The 13,492-nt window shown below is 44.6% G+C and overlaps 1 protein-coding gene across 1 annotated transcript in view; it reads left to right on the top strand.

Annotated features, from left to right (window-relative positions):
• Nucleotides 1–13,492, top strand: part of LGR6 (leucine rich repeat containing G protein-coupled receptor 6) — a 166,713-nt gene that overhangs the window by 51,029 nt on the left and 102,192 nt on the right. The window contains exon 4 of the mRNA XM_062594778.1: nucleotides 7,567–7,638. Coding sequence (XP_062450762.1) covers nucleotides 7,567–7,638 — 72 coding nt within the window. The remainder of the gene's footprint in view (nucleotides 1–7,566; nucleotides 7,639–13,492) is intronic.

Below are 13,492 nucleotides of genomic sequence, written 5' to 3' on the forward strand. Positions count from 1 at the left end.
TGTGAAGTGAAGAGATGCTAGAAGGAGGCTTTGAGTTCTTTTATGCCCTCCAAAGATATCTCTCAGCCCTCTTGGCTTAGTGTATGAGATATGCTCTCCAATTCCAGTGAAAGCAGCTTTATCCAAAGGGGCACTAGAAGCATTAGAGTGCTCATACTCCAATGGTCTTGCAAGCTGGAGGATATCAAACCCTAGCACGCTTAAAAAGCTGTATCTAGCAAGATGAGCAGGCTTCTCTCTACATTATCACAGTACAAATGTTTTCCCCTTTTATTATCATACAGAATTTCCTCTGTAAACCAGGACAGTTGCTGTCCAGCAACAGGGAGCCCCAGAGAAAAGACTTCATGAATATGATTAGCAAGATTCAAGTTTTGACTTTTTGGAAAAAATGCACTCACATTCTGATCTGAATTTCATCTCTGTCCCACAGCACAGCATATTCTGGATGCAGCTGCTTTCTGACTTTTAGCCATGTCTGCTCCCATGTGGCTGCAGTCTATTATTCCAAGTGACTTACCATTCTGCCTTCTCCTTTAGTGTGTGCCCCACACATCTTCTTGCTTTCTCCTCTGCTTTCTGTGGACAGACTTTCCCATAGCAGACCCTAGGATGAGATGATATTCACCAACAGCTCTGATGTGGCAGATGATTCCTAAACATTATTCCCTGATGTTCTCATGTTAATTGTTCCAAAGGGCAGAACTGCACTACCTCCTCTGCCCAGTCCCTTTCTGCTTTCATTCATGGAGGGCACATAATACAGTGCAGAGTCAGGACAGCTACAGGAGGAACTGGAAGTGGAGGAGTCAGTGCTGTATGACATCTATGTTTGCCATAGGTCATGGCACAGAGCGTATGTCTGAAGACCTGCTGGTGTTGGGCTGGGCTTAATCTCACCCAGGCAAATCAGCCTTGATGGAGTCTTTGTTGCTGAAGCTTTGTGGAGATCTCAGACAGGATCTACACACGGAGGATGGTCTAAGGTGACTAATCTGTTTTCAAATATGGAGTAGTGGGAGTAGAAAAAAGTTCTACTCTTACCTATTGCAGCAATATGGGATTGAAGCAGGGCCAGTGCCTCTAGATATGGTGTAATGCAAATGAGCTCTTATTGCTTTGATCTTTTTATCTTCCCTTTCTCCTTTTCTTTATGGAGTCTAGTCTTAGTGTAATTTTCAACCTATAGGCTTTTAGGAAAAATTTCAGGTAGCTCTATGCTTCTAAGAACCATTCTACCTGCAGTCCCAACTGTACTCCAAGCAATTCATGCATTTGGTGGTGACCTCAGAGATTTCAAGATAAAAAGAGATAACCTTTATGAATCACTCTAGCATAATCTGAAGAACTTCTAAAACCATCATTTATTACCTTTGGGCTTTCTTTTTTTAGCTGGTGTAATAGTACATTTTTTGCTGAATGCTAATGAGGATGAGAGTGGCCAGAAGACAGACAGAGACACTGCTCATGTCTAGTGATTTCAGCAAGACAAGAGTTCTCCATGCCTTGGGAGAATGGGTCCACTGTTGTACCATTCTCATTCTTGTGGATGAGAATTTTGCTCTAGTTTTGTGCATCTCCTATAGGAAAAAGACTGCTGGATCGGAACCAGGAGGTCTTAGTGCTATAGTTGTGCAATTAATTAATCAAGACCATACCAAGTCATTATCTTCTCCCCACAGTCATCTTACAAACTCAACTGCTTGAGCGTGAGGAAGCTCTTTCTCATGATCCAGGAATCCATATATTCAGCACGAGCACTGAAAGAGGCCAGAGTTATCGAGCCTGTGCTGGAATCAGACCACATAAATACCCTGGTCTTCTTAGAAAATGCAGAGCTATTGGTATAGTGGTTCAATGTGAGGCTTGAGAAGACAGTTGCCATTTGGGATGCTTATTAGTTTCCTATAGACTCAAAACCTGAAGATAGCAGTCAGGTATGTCCTTTGGGACAACCTTGTCTCCTTCCAGAGAACGAGTACAAGGTCCATTTTCCTAAACACTGAGGATCCAGATATCACCACTTGTATGGGATATCACCAGCAGGGAACAGTGGAGAATCCAGTGTACCCCCTGCTGAGTCCCTGAAGGTCTGCTCCTCAACTGCATCCTCAGCTCCCAGAAACATTATAAGCAAAGGTATGCTTGAAGGCAGTTACTTTCCCCTTCTTTCACAGCAGGACAATACAGGCTGCTGGTACAGCCAAGTAAGAGGGAGTCCCATGAAGAGCACTTCAGGAGACTGGAGCTAATGACCAGACTTTCTACCCTGTTGGAGTACAAAGAAGTGGCTTGGGAACATACTCATTGAGCAAGGAGCTGCTCTCTGTTCCCAGATACAAATATCCCAGTCCTATGATGGCCCCCAGGAGACTAGAATTTATCTTCTCATATGCACTTTGCAAATCTTGAACCAGATGCACATTTGACTTTCAGGATATGTGCCTGTCCTCAGCTGAAACCATATCACTTCAGATTTCACCTTAAACATTCCTGACTGAGCAGCTTCAATCTCCTTGTGTTGCTGCAACATGGCTTTATCCTGTTTTACTTCAGGTCTGCTGACCTCTGTTTGTGGTAATTCATACTAGGGTGCATCTTAGAGGAAACACTTTGCATGTGGCCTGGGAAGTACTTTATCAGGAATGTTGGGACTTCCGACTTCAGCAGCTAGTTTTTAGACCCCCTGGAATCTGAGTGAGACACATCAAGCCCCACTGCTCCTAGAGGTACATCCTGGAGGGTATCGTCACTTGGGCCTATCTTAGACAAGGCTCACAAGACGCCCTTCAGGTAGGCCCATATATTGTAACTTTAAAAACCTACCTTTTGTCCTAAGAACATGCGCTTCTTCAAGGATCATAGGTGCCTTCACCAGAGCTGGACAGAGCTGCTGCAACTGTTCTGCTCCCAGCAGGGACATCCACTGCTTCATATTTCAGAGTACCGCCATAACAGTTGTCATCCCACCTGCCTGAGAAATTATAGTAAAGAAAAATTCTTTAGATTTTTGAGGCTTATATCACGTCTGACTTAAAATATGTGGCACCTATCCTTTAGCATTGGTAGAAATGTGAGAGACAATCTTACTGGAGCACCCAAAGCATGGTCTGTGTCATATTATTTTTTGGTAAGGAAGACAAGCTAATCAGCTGATAATCAAAGGTTGTTCATGAAAGAAGGTGACATCAAAGCAAATAATTTAAGGAATCCCTTGAGGGTCAGTGGATTTTTAAGGTCTGAGGCCGAAACACATCGACTCAGTTTCCATGAACTGTGTCTCAGTTTTGTTGCAGGTACTAGTTAGAAATACTTACAATAAATGTTTAGAATTATTTAGGGAATTCAGGGTGTAATTAAATCACACTGATTATAGCCATGATGGCTTTGGTGCAGTGTCATTGGAAAACATAAGTAATGTGAACACCTAATGTTACAGGCCTTAAAAACATTGTTTTATGGGTAATTATGGGTGAGATGAGAACACAGTTTCAGTTTGGGGAATTTGTGTCCCTCTACTGTCAGCATTTCAGACCACAGCCACACAAAATAATTGGACAATGAAAGATTTCCAGCCATTATTTGACAGCTTGCTAGGACAGTCAGATCAGTAGTAGGGGAAAGAGAAACAGAGAGCTTTGGGACAGAGTAGGGTAGGGATGGCTTGTCCCAGTGTTGTAAGTGCCAATGCAGTGTGGTCTCATGAGTATGGCATGGAAATCAAAGGCGAGATATTGTACACTTCTTTTGCTGAACTTAGGTCGCAAGCCAGCATAAAGCTTTGTCACCCTGTCTGTTTCCTCTCCTGCCTTTCTGACTCCTTTTAGGTTTAAGGAACTGTGGGATCTGAATTGTGTATTCTGTGGCTTTGTATACTACTTGCTTCAGTGTGGTCCCCATCTGTGTGATTGCTTCTGCAGTGCCAATGATGATAGCCATGCTTAGATATGAGTTACCCAGCACTCATTTGACTCCAGTAGATGCTAGTCACTCAAAAGAGAGAGCTATTTTGAAAAGCCAGAGTAACTGACAGAGCTGAGAAAGGGCATGTAGTCCATGAAGTCCATGAATCCATGTCCATGAATCCATAATCCTTCTGCCAGATGTTTCTAGAGGGGGGGAGGAGGAAAAGCCAGGTTCAAATACCATGTGTTCCTTTTAGAATGAACTAAATGAGGCTAGCTCAAGTGACCAGACATAAATGTTCAAAGAGATAAAGAGCTTCCCTGATTACCTTGACAGGAAGTATTACCACTGTTGCATGCACTGGGGATGTGCATAATGTAAGAAACTCTACTAAGAGGAAAAGCACAAGCTTGGGAAAATACAGCAATAAGTCAACAATATGTTTGCATAAGTAATAAGTCAAACATTTACTCCCACACCACTTCAGGCAGGAATTATATGCCTCAGCTTTCACATAAGCATGGACAGCCTGTGGAGAAACATCTCATACTTTAGTGACTAGGAAAATCATTGAGTCCAGAACAATGCTCAGGAGGTTCACTTCCAGCCTCAGAGGCACTGTCTTCCTTCATACCATCTGTCCTTGTTCCATCCCCTCCATGCTACCCTCATGCTATGGACAGTTCAGGGACACTAGCCAGTTGTGATGCCCACTACTGTAGAGGTGCTGGTGTGGGGCCTCCCATGGAAATTATTTTACTCTGATATCACACAGGAGAATTAATGCAAAAGGATGAGGGAAGGGAGAAGATCATTGAAAGAAAAAAATCACTAAGTGAAACTGAGGTTGACAGAGTGATGGGATGACAGTGTTTCTCTCTTTATCTTTAGGAATATTTCTCAAGAAGCCAGTGCATTTTGTTTCTCATTAGGCGGTGTAGGTACTGATTAATGGGAATTGCTTTTTCTGGAGACATAGATTTACTAGGAAGGAAAGAAGGGATTGAAACATCTTTTGTCTTCCCCGCGCTGCACACTGCGCACTTCTTTGCCATGGGTATGACTGGTGTTAAGTACTATGTCCCTCATAGCACTCTCCTCATGACCTCTCCTCATCAGCCCAAGCTGTGGACAAACTATTGTCCCCATTGCACCTAGGAAGGTCTGGACACCTAAATCACAATGATCTGAAATTTGAAAAGTGGCTTCTGTGGCGAGCACTGTATTCCCTAAATTATTGGCAGAAGGCAACTTAAGGAATAAATCTCAATTTTGAGCACATTTTCTTGTTTCAGGTCTATATTTTGTTTCACAGTCTTTCATTTTACATTATTTTTTGTTATTTTTACATAGTTTCACAACATGTTGTAACATCAGACTGATTCATTACAATGTAAACAGCAGACACTTTGATGTAGAAAAAGAAAGATGTTTTAATGGGTGCTAAGTAGCAACTGCCCTTGGGGATTTAAAAATAAAAATAAAAATAGAAGCTGCACAAAATAATACTTTAACTCTTATATCATAATATTACCCAAATGTAAAGCACAGTATTGGATACCAAACAGTACAGACAATAATCTTACTTTATATTCATTCTGACAACAGAATTACAAATTCTCATAGACCACTTTGGGATTTTTCCACCACATTTTTGGAGATGGGAATTTTTAAAAGAAAAATAAACTTTGACAGGAGTCTCTTAAAATAGAACTCATGAAACTGTCCAGTTTTGTCACAGGACATGCCTCCAAATGAAATGCGGTGGCAGGTTTTGTATCTTCCCTAGGTGAATCTAGTCTCCACCAGTGCCAAAGGGTTCTAGTCAAAATGTTTAAGTTTTTGTGGAAAACTGGCAAAATGATGAAATTCCCTCCCCTTCTCCCCCCCCCCCAAAAAGAAAAACATTTTAAGTTTCATTACTAGCAAAACTCTGGCATTTTCTAGCTAAAGAACACAAAGCAATTAGAGTACTTTTTCAATAAATCTATTTTCCATTGAAGTGATTTCTGACTCAGGGCCCAAAGCCAGCCCATGATGTTCCGTGACATTTGATACACAACCTTTGAAGCACTAACAATGCTGCAGTATGTTAAGTCTTCAGAGTCTCAGTTGAAATGTCAGTGTGTTGTGAAGACAGGAGCCAGGTCAGAGAGCTTTCTTACCATCCTTCATGCTTCTAACTTAGTCTCAATTCTTGCCCTTGGTGTAAACTCCCTTCCTCCAGGCATTTGTCCATCCCCAGGTGGTTACAACTCCAAGACAGATTCCATTGACACTGGTGTGTCATGTCTTCCCTTAGGCTCATGAGATTTACTGAAAGAAGAAGTAAAATTAATCTATTTTTATATTATGCCTCCTTATTCTTACATTACAAGAGAGGAGGTTGACTATCTTTCCCACCTAGTCTACAGTTTGAATGAGACAAATGCTATACTGCATATATACAATGATCAAAAACAGTCCCTGCTGCTTCACACAGTTCCAGCCAGAGCCTAAGATGGCATTTGAGTAGGATGTCTTTACTGCTTGGCTTGGTAGGGAAAATGGCCCATTCATTCCCATTGTTTTTAAATATATCAGCTTGTGGTTCAGTCTCATTGTTCCATAGTTTTAAAATTGATGCTCACATGCAGTCATTTGGACACAACTTGCTCTACATTTCTGTAATAACTGGTGCTATTAGCTTTATAAGTAGCTGCCCATAAGGGCAGGGTTGCAGCTATTAAGTACCAGACCTCCTGAAGAGCCTCTGAACCAAAAAGTATCCTTCTTTTTTCCAACTACTAGCCAGTCTAATGCACCATTTGCTGCAGACTCTTCTACCTTTATATCCTGAGACCTGACAGCCCCAGAATTCTAGCTCCTGCTGTGGACAACATGCAATGACTTTGTATGGGCTAAGGGTTTGAGACTCAGTAGATGTCTTGGGCCCTTTGGTCCCTGCACAATCTGCATCACTGAGAGTTTGTCAGACTCTAAGCAGATAGAAAGTGAGCCTTTAGCTGGAGACCACAAAGACTAAGACTAGTATAATCAGATAGATTCCCTCTGCACCCTAAACTTAGACCTTGTCACCCACAGAGCAGGCTTAAGGCCCTAATTCTTGGTGTTGTCCTCTAGTTTTTCCAGTTTAGAGTAGGCCTGTTCTATAGGATGCACCCCTCTTCCACAGCTTGCTATCTCCTCAAAAGCAGTTGTGTATCAATTCCCTGGAAAAGCTGTCTGTAAGAGCTGACATGCCTAGTGGTGACAGAAAGATGCTTTGGGACCCAAAGACATAGTACACTGTTCTAGTATCGTTGGGCTTCCTGTCTAGTCCCAGGAATAAGTGAAATGCTAATATTCATTGTGCTGTTAGGAATTGTCATAATTTGCTTTCTAGCCTGCAGAAGTTCAAGTAGATCTCCCTGAGGAAGTGGTTACTTCACTGTGGTTACTTGCTTCCATCCACTTTGCAGGCTGATGTTGCAGGCATAGCCTGGCCTATAAGAAGATGCTGATGATGAAGCTTGAAAGGGCTTTTCTCTCTGAAATGTTTTCTTCCTTAGCAGCAAAGTGACATACAGAGGAAGGCCCTCCACCCCCGGCAGAAGCATTTAGTCTATGCAAATAACTCAAAGTAACTGATCAGAAATTTTTGTCTTTCTTCTTTCTTAGAGATCTGAGCATGAACAACATTAGCCAGCTGCAGCCTAGGACTCTCCGCCACCTGCGCTTCCTGGAGGAGCTGTAAGTATAGAGCAATTACACAGAGCAGAGCATGGTCAGGTGGGGGCAAGCTGGAGAGGTGCCTGTGGCTGTGGTAACAGCCCCTAGTGTTGTCTGTCATTGGAGTTAAAGGCTGGAATGGAAGGGGGCTGCATAGCTGGAAGAGGGTTTAATTGTTGCTAGAGTTGTGGGAGATGATTGACAAAGGATAATACCTTTAGATGCATGGGCCAGATGCCGAAAGAAAAGAGGGGCCAATCCATTATGCCAAAGGGGACCAAAAGTTCACATCTTACCCCAGAACAGAACGAGACAAACAAGTAGTTTCATTCACCTTTCTGCATACAGGGTCCCCTCACACCCCTCTGCATTATAAAGACATGTCGGTTCCTAGTCACTTTACATTTGGTACTGCAGTGAGCCTGGGCAATGGAAGTCCCCTAAAAGCAGCATTTGCTCCAGAGGCTAGGGTGTCTCAGCATGCACCCAGTGTGTGTACAGCAGTCTGAGCAAGCACACTCAGACACAGCAGCAATCCCAGGGAATCGGCATGTGGCTGTGTGTCAGTGAAGGAGTGGTCTCCTTCTGAAAGTACAAGACTAACTGCCACCATCAGAAACCACTGGAATCCCTTGGGAGCCCCAAAAATAGGAGCCTGGAGGGCAGAAGATTTAAGTTGGCTATTTCTGCGTGGGTAAATTGCACCTATATCATCTTATGCCACTTGACCATGAGAAATAGCTCCAGGTGTTGTTCTCATGCTGTTGTTCCTTTCAACACAACAGTTTCTGCTAGAAAACGCAGTTTCTTCAAAACATTGTTATTACATAGAATGAAATGCTAGTGTTAATTCTGCATTTGATGTATGTATTGTAAACTTAGTGTATCTATAATAATTACAACAGTTTAATCCGAGTCTAAATGAAATGGTTTGACTTTGCTGAACCACTCCTTGCAAACACTTTCACAAAAGGCATTGACATTTTAGCAACACTAGTTTCCAAAATATCAGAATTTCCTACAGAAAAGGAAATTTCACTAGCTAGAATAGAAACATTTACATCTTGCAGAGAGTCAATAAACAGCACTATCCCATGTGTTCAGCTACCTCTGTTGATGTTTATGAAGGCAGCTGAGTGACCCTCAATCAGAAGGATCCCATAATATTGTGTGATGTCGGTGATATGTGCTTTTTATGGTGCTAATCTGCTCCTCTTCTGCCTAACACCTTAGTGCTAGGAGCTTCAGTGTGTAGTACTCAGACAGTATGGTCACGAGCAGAAATTCTTGTGTGTGCATTTAAGATAGTTTGCACATGTATGTACTTAGATATGTGGATACACGTACACAGAGACAAAGTTGTTTCTCTGAATACTCAGTATTGCCTAAAGAAACCAGACCAGATACCAGTTTTCATTGTTTCTATAACAGGTCATAATTATCAAATCAGACTTCAGGTTATTAGTTTGAAATAGATTGCAGCTGGCAACCTCAGGAGTTGATAATCTTCCCCAGCTCACCACCTGGAAAATGGAAAAGAACAGGGTACAAGGAAAGGTGCATAGATAAAAGGTCTGCCTGTGAGGCCTGGGACATCGAGGATTACAGAATCACAGAATCGGTAAGGTTGGAAAGGACCTCTGGAGATCATCTAGTCCACTCTCCCTACTACAGCATGTTAGACAGGGTTGCATCGAGGCAGCCTTTGAATATCTTCAGAGGAGACTCAACAGCCTCTTTGGGCAACCTGTTCCAGTGCTCTGTCACTCTCACAGGGAAGAAATTCCTCCTCACATTCAGGCTCAACTTCCTGTGGTTCAATTTCTGCCCATTGCCTCCAGTCCTGTCACATGGGAAAACTGAAAAGAGAGTAAAGAGAGTCACATGTGAGGGCTATGCTTAGTAAGGATGTTCTTGTGCATTCAGCATTTGCACATTTATAGTTTGATATTTCAGATAAACCCAGGACTTTAACATCTGAAACTCTGGCCTTACATGAGTTGCTAAGAGTCTCTTCCAGGCAGTCACTCAGCATTTTCCTCTGGTCCTAATGTCTCATGAACAAACACATAATCCGAGGGACTAAGACATGCTTGGATGCCTGGGAGCCCTGTGAAAGTTATTGGTCTTTGAACAAGGCCAGGATAGAGTATCCTTTCAGACAGTCAAATGGCTTCGGTTGCAGTGAATGGTCTGGTCCCCAGCAAGAGCGAGTCTGTAAGCAGTGCTGTGGTCCCTCTCAGCAAACCAGATCTTTTTACAGTTTCATTGAAGATGCTGCAATTTACTGGTCAAACAACCTGAGTATATGCACTAGGATTATTACTGTATGGGCTGCACTAATGCTGGAAAAAATAACCCATCTGAGAAGAAATTTCTGCAGCAATGACCTTAACATATGGCTCTTCCGTACTGTCTGCCCAAGGTAACCACCCAGTCTACCACACATCCTGGAGTCACACCATGCTAGCAGGAACCACATTTGCTGGTCTCTGACTGGGTGTTTTACACTGCTGAAACTTACTCTTAGGCTGTGAAGTATCTGAGTAGGGCAGATGGCAGGAATAAGGCACACAGAATTTGTGACTCACTCACTATCTGTGTAACAGGGTATCAAACAGCATCCATGTTAGAATCATAGAATCGGTGAGGTTGGAAGGGACCTCTGGAGATCATCTAGTCCAACCCCCCTGCTGAAGCAGGGTCACCTACAGCATGTTAGACAGGGTTGCATCCAGGCGGGCTTTGAATATCTCCAGAGAAGGAAACTCCACAACCTCTCTGGGCAACCTGTTCCAGTGCTCTGTCACTCTCACAGAGAAGAAATTCCCCCTCACATTCAGATGGATCTTTCTGTGGTTCAGTTTTTGCCTGTTGCCTCTTGTCCTGTTACATGGGACAACTGAAAAGAGATTGTCCCTGTCCCCTTGACACCCTCCCTTCAGGTTCTTATAGATACTGATAAGATCCCTCCTCAGTCTTCTCTTCTGCAGGCTCAACAGGCCCAGCTCTTGCAACCATTCCTCATAGGGCAGACGCTCCAGCCCTCTGATCATCTTCATAGCCCTACGCTGGACTCTCTCCAGTAGCTCCATGTCTCTCTTGTACTGGGGAGCCCAGAACTGGATGCAGCACTTGAGATGTGGCCTCAGCAGGGCTGAGGAGAGGGGCAGGATCATCTCCCTCGACCTGCTGGACACACTCTTCCTAATGCACCTGAGGAGACCATTGGCCTTCCTGGCCACAAGGGCACATTGCTGGCTCATGGTCAATTTGTCATCCACCCACCAGCACTCCCAGGTCCTTCTCTGCAGAGCTGCCCTCCAGAAGGTCAGCCCCCAGCTTGTACTGGTGCCTAAGGTTATTTCTCCCTAGGCGCAGGACTCTGCACTTGCCCTTGTTGAACCTCAGGAGGTTTTTCTCTGCCCAACTCTCCAGCCTGTCCAGGTCTCTCTGAAGGGCAGCACAGCCCTCTGGTATACCAGCCACTCCTCCCAACTTAGTTTCATCAGCAAACTTGCTGAGGACGCACTCTGTCCCTTCGTCCAGGCCATTGATGAAGAAGTTGAGCAGGATGGGACCCAGTACTGAGCCCTGGGGAATTCCACTAGACATAGGCCTCCAACTAGACTCCACGTCACTGATGATGACCCTCTGAGCTCTACCTTTCAGCCAGTTCTCAATCCACCTCACTGTCCACTCGTCTAACCCACACTTCCTGAGCTCATCTGGGGGGATGTTACCAGAGACAGTGTCAAAAGCCTTCCTGAAGTCAAGGTACACAATGTCCACTGCTCTTCCCTCATCTACTCAGCTAGTCATTCCATCATAGAAGGCTAGCAGGTTGCTTAAGCAGCACTTCCCCTTGGTGAAGCTGTGCTGACTACTCCTGATCATCTTCTTTTCCTCCATAAGCTTGGAGATGACATCCAGAATGAGCTGTTCCATCACCTTTCCAGGGATGGAGGTGAGGCTGACTGGCCTGGGTCCTCCTTCTTGCCCTTTTGGAAGACTGGAGTGACATTGGCTTTCTCACAGTCCTCAGGCACCTCTCCAGTTCTCCAGGACCTTTCCAAGATGATGGAGAGCGGTCTGGCAACAACATCCGCCAGCTCCCTCAGTACCCGTGGGTGCATCCCATCCGGGCCCATAGATTTGTGAATGTCAAGCCTGCCCAGAAGGTCTCTAATCCTATCCTCCTCAACCAAAGGAAAGTCTTCCTTTCTTGAGACTTTCTCCCTCACATCCAGGCTACACGATTCCTGAGGGCTGCCCTTGGCAGTGAAGACTGAAACAAAGAAGGCATTTAGTAATTCTGCCTTCTCTGTATCCCTTGTCACCAGGGCCCTCACCCCATTCGGTAGCTGGCCCACATTTTCCCCATTCCTCCTCTTGTTGCTGATGTATTTGATGAAGCCCTTCCTGTTGTCCTTAACATCCCTTGCCAGACTCAATTCCAAAGCGGCCTTAGCCTTCCTTGCTGCATCTCTACATACTCTGACAACATTCCTATAATTCTCCCAAGTAGCCTGTCCCCTCTTCCACATTCTGTGTACTTGCTTCTTCTGTCTGAGTTTGTCAGGAGCTCCTTGTTCATCCATGTAGGTCTCCAGTTCCTTTGCTGGACTTCTTTCTCCTTGGGATGCACCACTCTTGAGCTTGGAGGAAGTCATGTTTGAATATTAGCCAGCTCTCCTGGACTCCCCCTTCCTTCTAGGGCCTTAACTCATGAGATTCTGCCAAGAAGGTCTCTGAAGAGCCCAAAGTCTGCTCTCCTGAAGTCCAAGGTTGCAATCCTGCTTATTGCCTTGCTTCTTTCCTGCAGGATCCTGAACTCCACCATCTCGTGGTCACTGCAGCCAAGGCTGACCCCAACCTTCACATCTCCAACCAGTCCTTCTTTATTGGTTAGGACAAGGTCCAGCAGGATACCCTTCCTCGTAGGCTCCTCCACCATCTGTGACAAGAAGTTATTGCTGATGCACTGCAGGAGCCTTGTGGACTGTTTGTGCCTAGCTATGTTGTCCTTCCAGCAGATGTCAGGGTGGTTGACGTCCTCCATGAGAACCAGGGCCTGTGATCGTGAGGCTACTTCCAGCTGTCAAGTCAAGTCCCTGTCCTTCTCATCCTGGACGGCATTAAATTGGTTCTTCAACTGTACGTCCAGGTCTACAGGAGGAGTAGGGGCCTTTCTTCTTCCATGAGAAGCAACTAGTTTCCAGCCTTCTTCTACAGTGCTTTGTTGTACTATTTCATTCTGCACAGAACCTTCCAGCAATTCCCCTGCTGCAGGGGATTGGGACTCCCAAAGCAGTATGGTCTCCAAGAATGCCCTGTTTACTCACTTTCTCAAGTTCTTCACATGTCATCCCACAAACCCTTGACTTGATGACACAAATTGTCAACAGCAGCACACCTCTTGCAGAAGGGCTGACTGTGAGTCCAGGCCTTCTGGAGAGGCCCTGAGACCTGTAGGGCTGCATCTGCTGTAAGAGGGTCTGTCTGGGCTGAAGGTGCTGACACAGCTGATGCAGCAATTCCAACAGCTACAGGCAAATATGCTTTGCAGCTAGTTATAACCATGTTTGTGAACGTAGGCTCTTCATAAGTTCTGGAAAAAGAGAAAGATGTTCTCTTGCACCTAATTGTGCTCCTCCTGTGCAAACTGCTGCATCTGTTTGCTGCTTCTGTTAGCTGCGTTCTGCCTGCCTGTGCTGATCCTGTTGTGACAGACCAGGGAACCCTGGCCAAGGATGCTGCTCATGAATTGTGCTGAGCAGTTGTCCAGGCTGGACTGAAAGAATCTGTTATTATCTCAGTGGTAAATTTCTTAACTTTTATAAAGATTTGCTTTGGTCCCTTTTGGTCTTCATCT

This window comes from Rhea pennata, chromosome 25, assembly GCF_028389875.1.
Source record: "Rhea pennata isolate bPtePen1 chromosome 25, bPtePen1.pri, whole genome shotgun sequence".
Classification (NCBI taxonomy): domain Eukaryota; kingdom Metazoa; phylum Chordata; class Aves; order Rheiformes; family Rheidae; genus Rhea; species Rhea pennata.